This window comes from Calypte anna, chromosome Z (assembly GCF_003957555.1).
Source record: "Calypte anna isolate BGI_N300 chromosome Z, bCalAnn1_v1.p, whole genome shotgun sequence".
In the NCBI taxonomy this organism is placed as follows: domain Eukaryota; kingdom Metazoa; phylum Chordata; class Aves; order Apodiformes; family Trochilidae; genus Calypte; species Calypte anna.
The window spans coordinates 34,216,170-34,236,527 of NC_044274.1; the positions used below are offsets into that span (position 1 = coordinate 34,216,170).

The following is a 20,358-nucleotide window of genomic DNA, read 5'->3' on the forward strand; positions in this document are numbered from 1 at the left end:
CTTCTTTCCTCAGCATGTTTCCAAGCAAAATATTAGCCAGCAAGAAACAGAAAATAATTCCATCCTTGTCTCCTGTAGCATATTTCATCAAATGAAATTTAGTCACTTTTTGCCTCAAAAAAGTTAATTGTTTTTTATTCATATCAAGGGCTGGCATGCCTTCTTTAGCCCTCTGTATTGAGAGTTACTTTCAGTTTTGCTGACTGGAATGAAATGTGCAAATCTCTAAGGTACTATGGCATAATCTCAAAGACCAAGTTGTTTTATTTAAAAAACTTTTGATTTATCCATACTCACCCTCTTCCATTTGTGATACCTTGCAGTCTAGTGGTGAAGCTTTTTCAAATGTGAAATGTGAAATTTCTAAACTCACATCTGAATGAAAATCATTCTGCAGATATACCAGTTTTCTCACTTTGAAGCTTATGCTTCCTTATGCAACTACAAATGCTATATAATTACTAATTCCACAGCCCTAAAAAGAATCCCCCCAAACTTAACTTATGTATTACAAGCATTAAACCAGTAACTAATAATTCCTTTTGTTTGTTTAAAGTCATTGAAGAGCATGGTTGTAATTTACAGCATAGTATGTCACACAGAATAAACATGGTGGAGGAGGCATACATATCTGTTGGATTAATTTGTTGTAAAATTTAGTAAATTGACTGAAAACTTAAATTGAAGAAAATTAGGTTCTTCATAATAATTCTTGATATCCAAGGTCCTGCTTGCCTTATGGAAGTATGTTCTCAGGGGAAGCAAATTTACACAGTGAAAGGACAGACTGCACTGATAAGTTTATAGATAAAGAACAACATATCAAAATTAATAGTAGTAAACTGAAATAAGGGTTTATAGCTAAATTTATGTCAAATTTAGTATTTATTGCTTGTATTTATGTTGTAAATTTATTAGTACATCTAATAAAATTTAGAAATAACAGTCTAAAAGACCTCTTGTGGAACCACCTATATACTCAGCTATGACAATATAGAGGGACATTGAGTTTTTAGAACTGTTGATTTGTGCTACTTTTTTATTTGGGGAAAAAAAAAAAATGAAGTGCTGTTGTCATATTTCAAAGGAATTTCACTTGCTTTTGATGTCCCTGTTTCCAAAGGTGGAAATATCTTGTGCTACAAGTAGTTACGAGTGCTGAAAAAAGGAGAAAGGTAAAATTCACTTTCTGGTATGCAGCAGTTAACTGTCTTGAGCATGGAATTTAATCTTGGTTTGCTCTGATTAACACATGTCCAGTTCCTCTAGCTTGCTTTTTCTTGCGAGATTGTCTCAGCTGCATTTCAGACAAGTTTCTCATCTGTTAAAAATTTTATTCAAGAACTGCAGAAGCTACTTTGGAAATTATGTTTGCTAGTAACTTTTGGGGGGCTGAAATAACTCTTTAGAATGGCAACTTGCTAACAGAAAATTCTTTTTCCTATACTAAGAAGTTATCAGTAATACTTCTTTTAATTCACTTGAACTATTTATATTATAATGCTGACTTTTGCTTTTATTGTACTGAATCACTGAATGGTTTGGGTTGGAAGGGGCTATAAAGATCATCTGGTTTCAACCGCCTGCGTTGGCCAGGACACCTTCCACCAAGTTGCTCAAAGCCCCGTCCAACCTGCCTGTCACAGTTTAACACTGGGCTGGCAATTGAATGACAGATGCTCTCTATTAATCCCCCTCCCTGACAGGGAAAGGAGAGAGAATAAAAGGAAGAGAACTGGTGGGTAGAAACTAACCTACACAGCTTTAATAAAACAGTAATGACAAAAAAGGAAAAATAATTCAATATTTATAAATATACAGGAAGATGATTCCTTTCCTGTTTCCCCTAGTAACACTGACATCACCACTGAGGCTGCGGGGCAGCCCTGGGAAAGTCCAGACTGGACTCCTGGAGTCAGCAGCAGTCAGGAGCTGGAGGCAGGAACACACAGATTCAAGAGGGCATGGAGTGGGACCACAGGCAGTTGAATGGATGGAATCCTCCCAAGATGCTGAAGCAAACAGGGACAGGTGAAGAAGAACCAAAGGGGTTTGACCCTCATGATCTCTCAAATTTATACTGGTTATGATGCATATGGGATGAAATATTCTGGTTAATTTTGGTCACCTGTCTTGTCTGCTTCTTCCTAAAGGAGGGTTGCAGGTGTGACCCCTTAACTCCCTTTCTCTTTCCGGAACATAAGATGTCCTTCAGAACCCAGCAGTGGCCTTGGTTCTGCAGAACATTCTCTAGCTGTTTAAACATCAAGCGTTACCAGTTCTAGAAGCAAACACTGACTGAGAAACTTGCTGTTAATTTCAGCAAGTGCAGCCACTTACAAGAGACTTAGATGAAGGTCAAATTACAAGACAGAAAATTAATTCTATCCTAGCACAAACCAGGACACTGGCCTTGAACACTTCCAGGGATGAGGCATCCACAGCTTCTCTGGGCAACATGTTCCACTGTCTCACCCCCCTTATGGTCAAGAATATTTTCCTAATGTCTATCTTAAATATACCTTCTTCCAGTTTAAAGTCATTACCCTTTGTGCTATCACTACACGTTCTTCCCAAGCTTTCCTGAAGGCTCCCTGGAGCCTTCTTTTCTCAAGGCTGAACAACCCCAATTCTCTCAGTCTGTCGTCATAGAAGTTCTCCAGCCCTTGGCCTTCGTCTGGACTTGCTCCAAGATCTCCATGTCATTCTTACATTGGAATCTCCTGAGACAGACACAGTACTCCAAGTTGGATCTCACTAGAGCAGAGTAGAGGGGGAGAATCACCACCCTTGTGACCTGCTGGACACACATCTTTTGATACAGCCCAGGACCTGGTTGCCATTCTGGGCTGAGTGCAAATTTCTGGCTCATACTGAGCTTCTAATCAACGAACACCAAATCCTGCTCTTCAGGGCTGTTCTCAATCCTTTCTCTGTTAAGCCTTTATTCGTGTTTGGGACTGTGTGAGGTACCAATCAGTGGAATGTTCTTTACCTCAAAAGACAATTTTAAAGTGAATAAAATGGGCTGAATGGAACATACAGCCAAAATTGGAGCTAGCTAACACTGATAAGGACTAGCACCTCCAAGGTGATGAGGACTGATAAGCTGGGTGGAGATCCCCTTCACGTGGGCCTGTCTCAAATGGCCTGCCCTCCCTCCCTCCATTCTTCCTTCCTCTCTTCTTCTTCCCTCCCTCCGTTTCTCACTTTTTTTCCTCTTTTCTCTCCCATCTCTTTTTATCTTTTTCTTGTATCTTCTTTTTCTCTTCTTTGCTTCGCAACCTATTTGCCATACCTTCACAGGGTTATATCACTTTGCTTGTGTTAATTGTCAAATAAAACTTGGTCTTACTGAACTTCATGAGGTTGGCATGAGGCCACCTCTCAAGCCTGTCACAATACTTCTGGACGGACTCTCTTCCTTCCAGTGTGTCAGCCACACCACACAGCTTGCTGTCTTAAGCAGACTTGCTGAAGGAGCATTCAATCCCACTGTCTACATTGCCAGCAAATACATGAAACAGCACTAGGCCCAATACCAACATCTGAGGAGTGCCAATAGTCACTGGTCTCCATTTGGACATTGAGCTGTGGACCACACCTCTATTGGCATGGCCAATAGTTTATCTGATGAGTGGTACATCCACCAAATCCGTATCTTCCCAATTTCGAGACCAGACTGTCATTTGCATAAGTCCAGGTAGATCCTGTCAGTTGCTTTTCTCTCATCCATTAATACTGTGACCCCATTGTAAAAACTCACCAAATTTGTCAGGCATGATTTGCCCCTGGTGAAACCATTCTGGTTGTCATCAACCACCTCCTTGTTTTCTATGTGTCTTTGCAAGGCCTTCAGTAGGATGTGCTCCGTGATCTTGACAGGCACAGAAGTGACACTGACTGGCCTGTAGTTTCCTATAGTTCCCTTTTTCCCCTATTTGAAATGGGGTTCTGTTTCTGCTTTTCCAGTCATCAGGAACTTCACCAGACTACCTTGATCTTTCAGATATGATGGAAAGTGTCTTTGCAACTTCATCCACCAGTTCCCTCATCAGGTCCCATGGACTTGTGCCTTTTCAGGTTCTTTAGATGCCCTTGAACCCTCTCTTCTCCTACAGTGGATAGGTGTTCCTTCTCCCAGTCCCTCTTTGCCTTCTGCAACTTGGGTGGCATGAAAAGCATCTTAGAAAAGGGCTTTTTTTCTAGTTTATGCTCAGTCTTTTGTGCCAAGATTCATCCAGCACACAAGTGACCTAAGACTGATGATTAGAAGTACAAGAAGGTAAAGGTCTTGACGCTTTCGTGATAGATGGTGAATCATGAGTAAGGTATTTATTGCAGTCATACACAAGCTTCCCTGCTCCAAGCATACTATTTTGCTGGCTTCAGCTTCAAGCTAATAACAGTGCGTTGAAGCCCTCTGCCCACAAGCTTATGTGTTTGCATTGAAGAGGTGTGCCCTACCAGCATGGGTGGTGCTTGAAAGAAACTTCGTGTAGTTAAAGAAATACAACTCTCTTTATGCGTGTGCTGCCTTTATATCTGAGATGGAAGTACTGCACCTCATTAGTGAGTAGTAGTGTAAGAATGTATTAAAAAAAAAAAAAAATCTGCATGTTTACTGTCCAACTTTTCAAATCAGCGAAGCCCACAGATACCCGGAGTAGCTGTTGTGGTGAGGGAATTAGTAAGTGCAGAGACGGTATTTCCAAGCTTATCTAAATAAGCCGTCGGGAAAATAAAAGCGTCCACTTGCTTTCCTTCTGCATAGCCATCATTCAGTCGGATCAATGGGATTAGCCTTTCTGCGCCCAGGCTATCCCGAAGGTCACCCCGCCGTCCTGCCGACGCTGCAGGCGCTGTTGGGAGCAGCAGTGCGGTTCCTCCCCGCAGCCTCCGAGCTGCCCTCCTCACACGGCCGTGTCCCGGGGCAGGCGTCCGGGGGTGCCGCGGGGCTCCCGCCGCCGCACGGCGTTCAGCCCACGCCGGGGGCAGGGTCTCACCGCCGCCCGCCGCGACGAGGGGTTTGCCCCAGCCCGATCGGTCCACACAGGGGTTTTGCCTGCGGTTCCGACGCTTCCAATTGAATAGCCTCGCGCTGCCTTAAAATGCTTGAGCGTGTGACCGGCACCAAGCAGCCGCGTATCGTGCGTGCGTGCCTGTCTGTCTGTCTGCCTGCCTGCCCGCCCGTCTGTGTGTCTGTCTGTCTGCCTGTCTTGTCTGCCTGCCTGCCTGCCTGTCTGTCTGTCTTCCTCGCAGATGGGGACTCTGCACACGTAACTTCCAGTTCAGAGCTGTTTCCCCTGCCGCCTCCCGGGCAGGCAGCCAGTGGAGCCTGAAGGAAAAACCCCCCCGCTCCGGCTTCCCTGCTTCAGTCGTCCGCTTATCTCTACCACCAGCCCTCCCGCCCGTCAGGCCCCGCCCGCCTGCACCGCCGCCCGGGGACGACCCCCCTCCGCTCCGCTCCTTACCTCCCTCCCGCCACCACCCGGCGAGCGCCGGGGCTGCTCCGGCCCCGCAGACGGAGAAGGGGGCGGGCCTACTGCCGCCTGCCAATCACGGGCCGCTGCCCAATAGCGGCGGGCGCCGGAAGGGCGTCGTGGCGTCACGGCGTGACGTCGCCGGTGCCCATGGCACAGCGTAGAGGACAGGGCCAAGGGGGGCGATGGCCTCGTCGGTGGTGCGGGCCACGGTGCGGGCCGTCAGCAAGCGGAAGATCCAGGCTACGCGCGCCGCCCTCACCCTGGTCAGTGCCGCGCTGCCGGGGTCGGGGTGCGCTGGGCTCGCTGCACGCAGGCCGCTGCAGCCCGTCCCCCGCCTCCTCACGGCTGTGGGAACTGCGCCACGGGCCGGGCCTCCCCGGGCTCCCCGCCCGTACCGCGGCAGGTGGTGCGCAGCCGCCTGTGGGCCGCCCGTGGCGGTGGGGCGGGACGAGAACGGGCGACCCGGCCTGCCTGCGACCAAACAGCGGGCGAGGCACCGCTGCCTCGGGCCGCGGCGGGGGTGGGAAGAACTCGCCGCGGGCAGTGTCGCGGCCGGGGGCCTGCGCCGTTAGCCACTGGGAGTTGCCGGTTGCGGCTGGGGTTTGTTCGATAGGGAAGAGCTGCGGGGAGGCTGCGGGGCTCTCTTCCCTTTGCGAGTTCGGTGCGCGGGCGAGCCGCTGCTCCTCGCTAATCCTGCTGGAGAGAGAGATCGCCGCGCCCGCCGCTCTCTGCGCCGGCAGCAAGGCCGCGGCGGTGCGGACCCTTCATGCGAAGGGCCTTTTTGCGCAGTCACCCCTTGGAAGCGCATTTATTGAAAAAAAAACAACAACCCAACCAAAAAGAAACAGGCAGTGTGTAGGGAAGTCAGTTGACGACTTGGTTGTTTCCAAGGAGACTTTCCATCTTTTACCGGGGAGAACCGCAGTCAGGTCCTTGCAGGAACAGTGGCAGATTGAGAGCGTATAGTTCAGTCACTTGTCAGAGCAGGTAATTTGTGCTGAGTAGGTGTTCTGAAACAAATGAAGATCAGTAGTGGTAATTACAAAAGTTTCCTGCTGTAAGTGTATTAGTCATTTGTTCCGTGAGTTTAAGGCTGCTTGTGGTTAGAACTTCACGTTACTGATGCTTTGCATTTTCTCGATGTTTTAGAAGCTTGTAATAATGGAAATATTTATATTCATGTTCGTGCATTTCTGCAGCAACTAGATCTGTCGCGTAGATCTGCATGAACAATTAATTTAGCTGTTGTAAAGTCACAGTTCCCCTCTCAGTTAGTGGAAGAGAGAAGTGGGCCATAAACGTTTCTGTACAGATTTTTATCTGTAATGTGTATGTGCCAGAAGTTTCACAAGACCAAAACTACTTAGTTGAATGGTGGTAATAATTTTGCAGGGAAGAAAACCCAACATGCCGTTGTATTAAGAGCTTCAGTTCTTGAGCTGTCTGTTTGCTGGCAGTGTGGGTGATGAGGGGAGTGAAGAGGCATTTTGTTCGGCTTGGATTAGATTAGCAATCATTTGTTTTACAGATGAGTGTGACTCTTGGGATCAGACATCAGTTTCAAGTAGAACACAGACTATTCAGAACACAGGTTGCTGATGCTGAAGGTGGACTTCACAGATAAGAGGCAAATGTAAACTAAGAAAATTCGAGTGCATGGACTATTGACAAATAGTTTTTTTAGTGAAACAAGTACATTGCACACTAATACCTGTGAGCGCTTAGTGCAAACAAACAACCAGATCAAATTGATGTATATGTTTTTGTTTTTCAGACACCATCAGCTGTTCAGAAGATCAAACAGCTTCTTAAAGATAAACCTGAGCATGTAAGTATAAACAGGGCTGAAAGTTTGAATTAAACACAGAGGTTAATTACTAGAGATGCTGGCATCTTTTTTTCCTGGAGGGGAGTGTGTAGGCTTGTTTGTATATTAAACTTCATTTCTTTATAAAGTGAAATGCAGGACAAACCTGACTGTAATGACATTTCACTGTACAGTTACTTTTGAGATTAAAATTAAAAAAATTGAAAAAATTTAAGCGTCAAAATACTGTAGAGCTATATTATAATGAAGTCCTCTAGTGTGGCATCATGGTGACTTCTGATAGGAAAAAAGATGTTCGGCTGTTGATATCAGCGTGTTATTAAGTTCTTGTAGGAATTCTCATTGTGAAGGAAGTAGTAATTAAGTTAGATTCATTGGATCACAGATCCATTGGAAAACATCTAATTCTTGGGAAACTTGCTAGACAGTAGTACATTTTAAGTCATCATTTATCTAAATAACTGACTAAGCTCGTCATAATTTCTTGGGAAAAAACACAGTCTTGCTTTCTAAGCAGTATGAAAACAAGGGTTATATTTTATTCGTCACAGCAAATATTATTTCAAGAATAATATTTTTCTTCATAAGCTTTTACACAAGGCTCATTGTTCCTTTTGCTTGCCCATTAGCAGCTAACTATACTCTGTTTTAATGTTTTAAACCATCCTAAGCAAGCCTTAAACCTACAGCTTAGCTGGTCTGTCATCTCTTTGCAGTAAATGGTATCTGCGTTTTCTAGCCAACTACTTGTAGCATATCCTGTAAAGTAAAGTGTTTAGCCTGAAAAAATGGGAATCTCTTTGAGATCCCACTGGATGACAAGTGGTGTGTTTTGATGTTTTTGTCAGTGTTATGACATGACTAATCACTATGATTAGTGATACACAATACAATTTTACTCTTCAATTGTTAAGCATTGATGTGTGTAAAGTGATACAGATGCTTTTGAAAGATTGTTGGGCACAAATAGCTTTCTGTGTCTTTAAAACCTTTTCCTCAGTTCCTTACTTACACAGATTCTTTTTGTGCCAGACTTCTTGGATACTGCAGGTGTTACAAAAACACTGACTGGCTTGTCTTTTTTTAGGTCGATTCAAACAGTAAACAAATAAATATACCTGTTTAAAGGATTTGCTTTAAAAGTCAGACAGCAAAAAAGGGTAATGAAGAAATCAAAGTACATTCTTCAAGACCTCAAAGTACATTTTCTGATGGTGTCGTTTCAAGAGTTCTGTGAAAATCCAGTAACTGCCCTTGTCTTGGCCTCACAGCTTCATAATTGCATTACTGTCCATAATCTTAACATAGTGCCTGAATTAACTTGGAAGTAAACTTTTAATTTGAAGTCACAAAAAGCCTTTGAAGTCTTTGAAATTTGACTGTCTTTAAGAGAAAAGGCACCTACAAGAGGAACAGCAGTTTTATGACTTCAAAATTTCTAACACAGTTCAGGGTTTGATCCAGAGTAGCATATATCTGATGTTTGACAGTCAATTCTGTAAAAGACAAAAAATGTTAGCTCTTAATTGTTGAAAATTTCTGTTTTGAGGTAGTGGAGACTGATAAATGTCAACATTTTTATGCTCTGCATACTTTTTATCCACTTATTATCTCAGTGTTCCAGAAGAAGATTTTTAAATGTCCTTAATGTATTGTTGTGGAGTTTTTTGGTTTTGTTTTTTTCAGGTAGGTGTGAAAGTAGGTGTTCGTACAAGAGGATGCAATGGACTCTCTTACACCCTAGAATATACAAAATCAAAAGGAGACTCTGATGAAGAAGTAGTTCAAGATGGTGAGTTTCTGATAAAGCAGAGCAAAGTACTTTGGTTACAAGAAAGAGTAATGTATTACAGGTTTGCCAGGAGTTATATCAAGACCTCCTACTGTTCTGTTATGGGAGTTACCACCTTAGTTTCTTTTTTGAACTAACTAGTTGGTAAAAATTTAGCTTTGCAGACTCTGCAACAGATATTGCTTCAACAGAATAGTGTAGTGCGTTGTTCACACCTTTGGAGTTGGCTAATAGCAGATAGTTCGAGAAAAATACAGAAGAGTACATATATAAAGAAATACTTTGCCAGCATACATAAACCAAGGCCTGCCCAAATAAAGATTTTATTTACAAGGGATTTAACTTCTTATCTTCTCTAATTAGTCCTGCGCTTCATTGCTTTCTAATTTCTTTTTAACCTCTTTATGCCTTTAATTTCTCTGTAACAAAATTCCATAATTGTTCCATAATTGTGAATTTCTTATTAAAGCTGTTTTCGCCTGCTAGTTTTTAAGTATTCTACCCAATAATTTTCTTTAGAACTCCATACTCAGTCCATTGCTGAAGTTTCTGTTTTGGTTTAATCCCAGCAGGTGACTAAGCCCCACATGACCACTCTCACTCACCCAGCATGAGATGCTGGGGGAGGATCAGAACAGTAAAAGTGGCTTGAGAAAACCCTGGGGCTGAGATAAAGACAGTTTAACAGGTACTCAAAGCAAAGCAAAACAAGGGATTAGTTCAAGTAATTCCCTTTGGCAGGCAGGTGTTCAGCCCTCTCCAGGATAGTAGGGCTTCACTGTATATAATGGAAGGAACAGTTACTTGCCATAACTCCAAACATCTCCCCCTTCTTTCTTCTTCCCAAGCTTTACTTTCTGCACGTGATGTCATATGGTATGGAATATCCCTCTGGTCAGTTGGGATCACCTGTCCCTGCTGTGTTCCCTCCCAGCTTCTTGTGCACTCCAGTCCAGCTGCTGGTGGGGTGAGAAACAAGAAGCAGTCTTGACTGTGTGAACACTGCTCAACAATAACAAAAGCATCCCTGTGTGATCCATACTGTTTAGAGCTCAAATCCAAAACCTAGTCTCATCCCAGTTACTTAGAAGAAATTTAAGTCTATCCCAGCCCAAGCCAGCACCAATCTGAGTATTTTTCCAGTTTTCATAACAATGCCTGTCAGTGGTCTTTTTGGCAAATACAGACTTTTACAGAAACATAATAGTGTTTGGTTTGCTTTCTTTTTTCTGAAAAGTTTCTAAAATTCCTTCATTGGAGGTAGTTTTCTTTTTAAAGGCACTACTGAACTCAGTTGTGTGATTTTAGGAATATTTTATTTTGTTGGCCAAGTAAGTGATTTGAATAACATCTCAGCTGCTAGTTGTCTTTAGAATAACGGTGAGCAACTCAGATTTTCTTAAACAGAGCATTAGTTGGCACTTCAGCAAGTTACTAAATTGAACCAGAACCTGTGGGATAGCGAATGCCATCTAATTCTGCAGATACCTCTGATATCAAATTCATCTGGCTTCTGGAGTTACTGCTTCTGCTTGACTCAGAGCTGTGCGAGATTTACAGGGCTGAAAAGAAATTTTTCAGAAGGCATTTATTTTTTGCATCTTAAGGAAGATAAAGCAATTTTCCTCAGTCAGGTCAGAGTCCTTAAGGCCTGTACACGTGCTGGTTTGTTTTGGTTGCTCCTAGTCAGATTTCATGTGAACACTGATTTTACATACCTCTGTGCTCAGGGTGGTGGCTTCCAGCACAAATTTTCTGTCTTTTTGGCAGTTAAGTGACTGCTTGAGGGACCAGATCCATGAAGTCTTTCATTAGGTTTCACCTTCACAGTAACTGACAGTGAAGACTAAACCTAATACAAGACTTCATGGACCTCAAAAATCTGTAGATAGGTTCCCTACAGACTTGTGTTAGTAATGCATTTTGTCTCAATGCCTAATGTGAGGAAACAGCTTGCCAGCAATCTGTCCCATAATAATAAGTTCTTGTTGCCATTTAGTGATACAATTTACCCTTTCTGTTTTTAATATTGCAAACTCTGTGAACAGCTAATGCTGTCCACTTGCACATTTTTGTCAGATTTGCAGTTTTAAGGTTAGTACCTTTCAAGAGAGGTAGATCCTGCATGTACTTTAGACAAAGGAACTCTTTCTGGTTCCTAAAATTAACTCCTAATTCTTAATTCTTAAAGATTCTGATACCTTTGAAAGTTCACATGTTTGTCTTACTATAGGATTCAGACTTGCTAATAGTTTAAAATAGACCTAATAGCTTTGGCAAAGTAAAAGGCTGTCTTTTTCAGAGAGGAATGTTAGTATTTTCAGGGGTTTGGAGCATCTTGCTGGATGCAGAGACTTTTCAGAATGTTAGGAAAAAGGCTATTGAATGTATTCCTAGGAATTATTTCTTGAAGCTGAGATTTCCCAAGTTCTACAGCTGAAGTCCATGCATATAATTTTAAAACCTGTGCTTCTTGTTGCCCCCCAGAAATACATAATAAAATGTATAAAAGTGCTAGATTGTTGCAAGAGGTTTATAGATGGAGTAAAAATAGAGATTAAACTGCTCCCCATGTTAGACTGGAAACTCGGTCTTTGGATTTAGCTTCCATTTTTTGCTACTGGTCAAAAGGGAATTTTAAAGTTATTGTGATACTGCCGTATCTAATTTTTTTTCTTTGTTGTCATCAAGGTGTTAGAGTGTTTATTGAGAAGAAGGCACAACTGACACTTCTAGGAACTGAAATGGACTATGTAGAAGACAAACTGTCCAGTGAATTTGTCTTCAATAATCCAAACATCAAAGGAACATGTGGGTGTGGAGAAAGCTTTAACATCTGAAATGTTAAAGGACTAAATGTTAAATGTTAAAGGGTGTGGAGAAAGCTTTAACATCTGAAATGTAAAAGGACTGTTATTTTGAACCCCCCAAAACACTATGATGGGTTTTGGAAACAAATGCATTTTCTTCAGGTCCATAGCCTGCTTAAACTGGGGATATCATTAAGAAAAATAAAGCTAGAAATAATTTTGAAAGTGAAAATTATGTGTTCAATACTACCACTAGTGCAGTTACGCTGTAATTTGTGAAGAGTTGAAGTCGAAAAGGTAAGAACAGTAAAGTGCTCTAGTAACATCTCTGTACTTTCACATGGTAAGGAAATAAAATCTCGCTGTACTTTTAGTTTGTCATTTTCTTTGTCCACTCTACTGACACTTGCCCATCTAAAACCTGTTTGGACTCATATATTGCCTGTGTGTTCTGCTTGGATTTGAGGGAGTGCACAGGACACACCAAAAGCCTGAACCATTTGCATGTATTTGTTTACAAGAATTTGCATACATGGGCGCACAGTCACACATGGACTTCAGACATCACTATGATTATGTAGATGGTTGCTTTGGTTTTCTAGTTTCCTGGTCCTTTCTTCTTGCGGGCTTTCTGCTGGTTTTTTTCCACACAGATCTGGGGAAGTTCATCTATTATATACTGGTAGGCTGCCCTAGCACTGCTTGTAGAAACCCTCCAAAATGGGCTAACCCAGGTGTAATGCTGTGCCTTTCCTTGGTGAAAGCACAGTCTGGGCTGTACTAAGAAAGTAGTTTTCAAGAACATGAAGTATCAGGTACTAGGGTACTAAAGCAGAACACACAGAGGCTTTTCTCAAATTTGTGGTTTACCTTTCTTGACTTAAATTGCAGAGTTGGTAAAACTGCCTCTGCATTCTGATTCCCATGTCGACAGATTGTGCTGGCTGTGCATTGAAAGCAATGAGTGCTATTTTTGCAGCAGAAATCCATCACTTTTTTTTTTTTTTTTTTTTTCAGTCCTACCTGCTCCTAACTTTGTTACAGCTTGAACTCATTTTGTAGCTCTCTAGATACTTGAGTTTTTCACTGAACAGCAACTTCTTTTTAACTTGGTAGCAGGAGAAAAATCATACCACGGCATACCATTTTTAAGACCTTAGTGTTACCTAATTGGTTTCAGTTACTGTACGCAGTAATGAAAATAGTGTGTTTATAATAATCTCTTTTTTCCTTTGGAACACAAACATATGTTCTTGTAATCAGAATTTTGTTTTTGTAAACCATTGTTTTTCAAGCTTCCATTGTCTTCAGCACTTCTTCCACTGGTGCTTAGGCGGAAGTGTAAATGTTTCCTGGCCTTTCCAAAGGCTGGTATGAAAAAAAGACTCTTCCATCCTTTAGGTGACATTGTGCAGCTAAGCTGCTCAGTGGTGCAGCAGAGATGATAAAAAGGTTTTCCTGGGCAGCTGATGGCAACAGCTGATGAAAAGTGTACCAATAAAAAGTAGAGGACAACAGGGACTGGCATCTTGCAGTGAAGGGCATGAAAGTGTTGAGATGGAAGGGACTCTTAAGGCTGTACTTGCAAAAATTCAGAGGTCCCACAGGTCTGGGCACTTATTCCCACATGCTAGTGAACAACTTGGGAATTGCTATATGCTGACGACATAGGATTGCAGCTACAATTTCTACTCTTGCCTGGAGAAATTAATAAAAATGAGTAATTCTTGATCTGTTTTACATAGTGCACTGCAACAGAATGTTGGGGTATCCACAGTGGTAGTTTAGGTTGAGTTTTGGTTGAATGCTGTATCGTCTTTTGATACGAAAATGCTACTTTTTCAACAGTCAACTGTTGTAACTCAGTTAATTTATATAGTAAATCAGGAATTAGGGGTTATACACTGGCTAGGTGCATTTATAGTGCTCTGATTCTTTTGGTCTTGCCAAACAAAGCAAACACCGTTGATGTGATTTAGCTGCATTAATAAGCCTAAAGGCCCAACTAAGGGCACTTCTTCAGTTTGTGTTTCTTTGAGCCTAGCTAGAGGATGAGATTGTGAAATGTGGTAAGAGGGTGGTGCCTGCTAAGAGGGCTAGTAATTACTAATTTAACTTGTTTTAGTGTGTTTTGCAATGAGCGGCATTGGTTTGGTTGACCTTTTTTAGACCTGTGGCACACGCAGCAATTCTTTCTGTGTGTTTTGTGTATGCCTTGAAAGAAAGTTTGCTCTTTCATCCTTCCATGAAATAATTCTCTAGATGCTCACTTTACTAAGACCTAGTGCACAATGTGCTAAACCCATGTTAAAGTACTAGTTACAGTTGCACAGGAACATGATTTTGTTCATAATTCATTATAATTTTGTGCAATACTGCATGTAGAAATCTCATAATAATAAATACTGCTTGTTGGTAAACATGAAATTTTCCCTTTCTGAGTGATTCTCTTTACAGTAGTAAGTACTAGTGGAGGGAAAGGTAGGATTGTATGCTGGGATTACAGAGCAGATACAGTATTACTGTTATCTGAATTAATATTTCTCAGATCTTTTAATAATTTGGAATAGCATAGAAGAAGATTGCAATAAATTGCAAATAAATACCTACACACTAGAAGGTATTTTATGTGCACTGTAAGACTAAGTAAGTTTTAAAGGGCATAATGTTTATTTTGAAATCTTCTGTTTGCCAAAAATCATTTGAGTATGTCTTAATCAGGATAATGATTTTGATCAACTAAGTGTTGATGTTAAAGTTTTCAATTAGCTAGGCAACTTGAGGTGAGTCAGTAGCCATTCCTGGTCAATTCACTGCAGTGCTGTATAATGGCACCAGTTCTCCATAGTGTACTATGCTCATGACATGTTTTGGATTTCCTCTTAGATACAGTGCTTTCCATTTCTTAAGCCAAGTTGCCTTTTCTATTTTTTGAGAACATGCACAGGAATAGTGGCTGAAGTAATTTTTGGGACAATGCTAGAGACCATTGATACAGTTGCATATCCACTTCCCTGGAGAGTGACAACTAAATCCTTCAAACAGGCAGGATATGGAAAGTTACCTTTCTGTTACAGTTCTTACCGAACTTTAAAAAAAACCAAACCAAAACCAGCTTGCTTGCACCATTAAGTCAGCATTCCTGATCCACCCATTTATAGCTCTTTGAATGGCTCAAGACCAAAACCTTGCTCAGGAAGACATTGCAAGTCTTCCTGATGCAAGGCATCAACAACAGCTGAAGGGATACAGTGAATTTAAACTCCAAAATGAAAAAAAGGAAATGGATTTTTCTTTCATTATTATTTCAATCCTGTCTGCCATAAGTCGTTTTTATAGTTTGATGGGGTTTTGTTGCAATTGTTATTCTGTCCACTTATTTAAATCAGCATCTTCATCACTGGAAAAGGTCTTCAAAACCACCGCTATTGTGTTTTCGCTGGCTTCCTTGCCATTTATTAGATACATTTCTAACACCCCTAAATTTTGCAGTCTTTTCTGGCAGAATAATCCTATAGCTGTCTAATGCTGCAGAATGTGCATCTCTAGCTTAGACTCTGTGATCCCCCCTCCACTCTCCCATGGAAATATCTGGAGAGTAAGGACGAGAGTTAAAAGTTGTCATTCACCCAGCTATGAAGTCTCTTTATACAAGACTTTTCTAAAGTCCAAGCTACTGATCTTCATCACAACAGTTTCACAAGGCAAGACAGATGGTATAGGCTCTGCTGGGGTTCATGCCCTCGCATGCTGCAAGCTCTCCCAGAGACTCTTAGTGGCACTGTCAGAGTGCAAACATAGGCTGTACTAAGAGTCAAAAATAGACGTGTCCTGTTATTTCATAGTGATAAAAGAACTCATATCGGGCTTTACAGCAGTTGAACATGTCACGTTCTGTATTTCGGAGTATAGAATTTCAGTACTGTCATAATAAACATCCTATCATACATAAACTAATGAGAGCTATGACTAATGAGATATGAGACATACACAAACTAGTGAGAGCACGGGATGTAGAGAAAAATCTCTGTTCATGCACCTTCTCCCCCTCCTTCCTCACCAACATAGGTCTCTGTGCTCCCACACTGCTCTCCTCAGGTGATGCTTTCTAGTCTGGTGTTTTTCTCACTTTCCACGTGTAGCTCTCTCTGCCCTCCCCCTTTCACCTGCCTTGCTCATAACAGACATGTGTTTCCCATTCTTGACTGCCTTAATCACAGAGGCACACATCTTTTCAATCCCTGATGGCCAGGGTTCCAGCTCTCCTGGGCATTCTCAGGAAACCTGAAAGGGAGCTGGAAAGGGGCTTTGCTGTCAGCCCATGGGACTGCTGCTTCCCGCAGCATTTCTCCTCACCCACACGGCCCATACCAGCCTGGCAGCATGGCAGTAAGGAGCCCATGGCGCACAGCCACGCCACATCCCAGGGAGCAAGAGCGTTGTTCCGACTGCCCAGGGAGAAAGCTTTTGTGCTCCTCCTGCCCGGGACTTCCAGGCAAACCTGGTTTCCTCCATGGCATCATGCCCCCTGCATGGACTGTACCTTGACTGGGAAGGTCTGAATACTGTGCCACCTTGGACGTGAATTTAGCCAGCAGGATTTCTTCTTCTCCATTCTCATGAACATTTAGAGAGCCAGGAATTTACACAGGGCACTTCAAATTGCTCTTTTCTTTTTAAAGAACAATTGCTTGAAAAAATGCCTGTCTGCTTGAGGACCTTCATGTCTTGTGTTGCAGAGAAGCGACTCAGGTGTGTAATTCTGCAGTGAGCATCTGATTGTCTAGCAGGGGCTTTGCACAGTGATATAAATGACCGAGACTCAATATTCTGTTAATGGCTTAATTTCATTAATAAAATTGCAGTAAGCAAAACAGCGCTGGTGCCACCACGGTGCCAGCATGGCAGTGAGGGCTGTGGGGCCCATGGCGCACAGCCACGCCACCCCCCAGGGAGCAAGAGCGTTGGTCCGACTGCCCAGGGAGAAAGCTTTTGTGCTCCTCCACCCTGGACTTCCAGGCAAACCTGCTCTGCTCCATGGCATCATGCCCCCTGCTTGGACTTTACCTTGACTGGGAAGGTGTGAATACAACAGTCACAGGCTTGGCAAGGAGTGAATCAACAGGGAGCAGCCCTGAGGGGAAAAGCATGGGGTGGCTGGTTGATGAGAAGCTGAACAGGAGCTGGCAATGCACACTTGCAGCCCACAAAGCCAGCCGGATCCTGGGTGGCATCAAAAGAAGGGTGGCCAGCAAGTCGAGGCAGGTGATTCTCCTCCTCTACACTACTCTTGTGAGACTCCACCCAGGGTTCTGTGTCCAGTTCTGGAGGTTCCAGCACAAGAAGAACATTTACCTTCTGGAGTGAGTCCGGAGGAGAGCTGTGAAGATGATCAGAAGAGGGCTCGAGCACCCCCCCTACGAAGACAGTCTGGGAGAGTTGGGGTTGTTCAACGCAGAGAAGGCTCTAGAGGGACCCTTATAGTGGCCTTCCAGTACCTGCAGAGGGCTTCTGGAAGAAAGCTGGGGAGGGACTTTTCATAAGGGCGTGTAGGGACAGGGAGAGGGGTAATGACTGTCAACTAGAAGAGGGTAGATTTAGATTGGACATCAGGAAGAGACTCTTTGCGGTGTGGCTGGTGGGACACTGGCACAGATTGCCCAGGCAACTTCAGCACACCCCTTCCCTGGAAGTGTTCAAGACCAGACTGGATGGGGCTTGGAGTAACCTGGTCTAGTGGTAGGTATCCCTGCCCCCAGCAGGGGGGGTGGAACCAGATGATCTCACAAGTCCTTTTCAGCCCAAACCATTCTGTGATTCTAGGACTTCCCAAGAACATCAGGACAGAATGCAGGCTGTGCTCAGCTTAGAGGGGAAAGCTGCTAAGAAACCTGAGAATCATCTTTGCTGTTTAACAGGAAGGTTAGAACTGCGCTACTGAGTGGTGTAGTCGAGGCTGCGCTCAGGGCAGGCAGGAACGAAAGCTGCTTGTGTTCAGTAGCTCAGCAACTCATCTGGAAATGAACCTCACCAAAACAAACCTCCCCTATCAATGAAGAAATAAAGGGAAACTCCACCACACTGTCAAAGATAACAGTATTATCCACTCAGGCACAGGCCCTCTCGCCGTCACGTGAGCCAGGCAATAAATCCCCCCAAGATCCAGGCTGGAAACTGGGAGGCGATCCTCCATCTTTCCAGCTGGCCTGTGTGCAGACCCTTTCCCTTTGATGCAGCATCCTCTACCATGGCATCTCCTTGAATCCTCTACCATAGCTAAGTATAAAAGGAACAAAAAAATACTGCAGCCAGTGGTGGCCACAATATTATTCAGATGATGAAAAAAAAAAACAAAACACCTGTCCAAAGGGAGAGTGGGGGGGGGGGGGGGCATCAAAGCAAAAGACAGTATCACAGTGAATGGTGTTTTGTAGGTGTGGGAAAATGGGATGAAGTAGCATATGCAGATGATTTCGTGACTTTAAGAAATGATTGTGGTAGTAGAGTGAAATAGAAGACATTGGACATGCACGAAGGAGGCAATGGAATATACATATTGGATGCATAACAAGAGGATGAGAAGAATGATGCTTGCAAAAGAGGAGAAAACAATGTTGTGATGGGTGGAATTAATGTTGTTCTGTCACTGACTGGAGAAATGTGATGAAGTGCCTTGTGCTGGTATCTTTTCAACTTTGTGTAAGGATTCCATATATTTAGTAATTTCTTTTCCTTTTTATCATTGCTGTTGCATTAAAGCTGTTTAGTTTAGTTTCCAACCTGTAAGTCTCTCTCTCCCTTATTGTCTTTCCTTTCTTTATCAGAGAGGAGAGGGGGATTAATTGAGAGCATCATTGAGAGCAGTCATTCTGCTTAATTTCAAGGCCAGTGTTAAACCGTGAGAGGTGTGGAACACGCAGAGATGGATATTCCCTCCCATTTTCTGCCCATACTCCATAAAGAAAGCCATGTAGAACAGCAGCCTCGCCCTCTTTCGCCTGCTCCGTGCTTGGCTGCTGTTCCCCTGCGCTATTTTAGTATCAGCTCGCCACATGCTCTTCAGAATCCACATCCATCAGGTGCTGGGAAGAGCTGGGGACCCCCTTCCTGAGTCGGCCCTGCCACAGGAGACCCTCAGGCACCTACCCCTTCGATCACTGAGATCGGGATGTACGCTTAACACATATTTCTGTACCGGTTTGTTCCTTATCCTATAGAGTAGCTGTTTCAGTCAACCTGTTTCAGTTCTAGCTACCAACTTCTAAGCCTCTCATCTTTACTTCTTGTCTCTTTCTTTACATCTCCTACTCCAGTCTGAATTGCCACATTTATTTCACCCCACCCACTTCTCCTTTTTCCTGTTGATCCTTCTTTTCCTTCTGATTTCAGCTGTAGTCTCCTGGCTTTGTCATAGTCATGGCAGGAGCCTAGCTGATCGCAAGGGACCATGAGGCTCCTCACCCCCCTTCCTGTGAGGCTTGCACTCCCGGTGACAGTCACAGGCAAAACGAACACAACTTGTTTGAAAAGATCAATTTAATCTATCAATAACCAAAGTACAACAGGGCAAAGAGAAAACACAAACAAGACCTCAAATATTTTACACCACCCATCCCCTCTAGCCGAGACAAAATTACTTTGTCCCGCTATCTCAGTCCTGCTATCCCCGTCCTTCCTTTCCTTCCTCTGGTTTCAGATGTGGCCTTCTGGCTCTGCCATCTGCCCATGGACCTGCACTCGATAAATGCAGGTGTATGTTGGGTTTCCCCAGTTGCTCATCACAGCGAGTTTGATGAGGGAGAAGGCTGTGGGAAATGGCACCTTCTGTAAAGAAAAGAAAAGAGAGAAGAGAAGGTGGGGGTGTTAAGAGCTATAATGCCATCCGCAGATTTCCCCGTGCCAAGACTTCTCCTGCCCAGGAGCAAGGTTCTGAAAGTGGGCAGGGGTGGCTCTGGAAACAGGAGAAACAGGAGGCCCAGTGCTGGTCCCACGGCTGCTGAGCTCCAAACTTCCGCTGCCTTCTCTTCCTGCTTTACTCCTGGCAGGAGTGAGAGAACCAGCAGAGGAGTGCTGCACTATGTTGGGAGGCGAGGGCACTCTCCGGGCTTCCAGCGGACCACAAGAAGGACCAGAAGTACTGCCCCACGCCTTTTCTCCCCTTCCAGGTGTCCCTGCTTCTCCACAGCACACGGCGTTGCTTTTGTGGAGCAGCCATGTGTGCAGCTGGCTCTCTGCTGGGTGCAGCCAGGCATCTCCAAGGAATCCTGACCCCATGGGCCTAACCAGGCTCTTGCTGTTGTCCCTTTACCAACATTACCACCACATGCTACCCAGCCCTCCAAACCCCGCCAGGCCTTCGCTGTCAGTGCTCTGTTCCCCTCTGCCCAGGGAGAAAGCTTTTGTGCTCCTCCTGCCCTGGACTTGCAGGCAAACCTGGTTTCC

General features: G+C 43.7%; 1 protein-coding gene across 2 annotated transcripts; it reads left to right on the plus strand.

Moving 5' to 3' along the window:
- The first annotated feature begins 5,600 nt into the window (after nucleotides 1-5,600).
- ISCA1 (iron-sulfur cluster assembly 1) lies at nucleotides 5,601-12,297 on the plus strand. 2 transcript variants are annotated; one of them, XM_030467341.1, is made up of 5 exons: nucleotides 5,601-5,749; nucleotides 7,261-7,314; nucleotides 9,001-9,106; nucleotides 11,798-11,940; nucleotides 11,999-12,297. In XM_030467341.1, the coding sequence occupies exons 1-5, from the start codon at nucleotides 5,669-5,671 to the stop codon at nucleotides 12,002-12,004; spliced, it is 390 nt and encodes a 129-aa protein (XP_030323201.1). In that variant the 5' UTR covers nucleotides 5,601-5,668; the 3' UTR covers nucleotides 12,005-12,297. The 2 variants fall into 2 exon arrangements, with proteins under 2 accessions (XP_030323201.1, XP_030323200.1); XM_030467340.1 differs by having other exon boundaries at nucleotides 5,602-5,749; nucleotides 11,798-11,947.
- Nucleotides 12,298-20,358: the final 8,061 nt, after the last annotated feature.

What these genes read in the sequence shown, in the direction of transcription:
- ISCA1 (XM_030467341.1), top strand. Translation starts at nt 5,669, where the DNA reads ATGGCCTCGTCGGTGGTGCGGGCCACGGTGCGGGCCGTCAGCAAGCGG. An exon ending in TTAAAGATAAACCTGAGCAT is followed by an intron (nt 7,315 to 9,000) that starts GTAAGTATAAAC and finishes TGTTTTTTTCAG; the next exon opens with GTAGGTGTGAAAGTAGGTGT. An exon ending in TGAAGAAGTAGTTCAAGATG is followed by an intron (nt 9,107 to 11,797) that starts GTGAGTTTCTGA and finishes GTTGTCATCAAG; the next exon opens with GTGTTAGAGTGTTTATTGAG.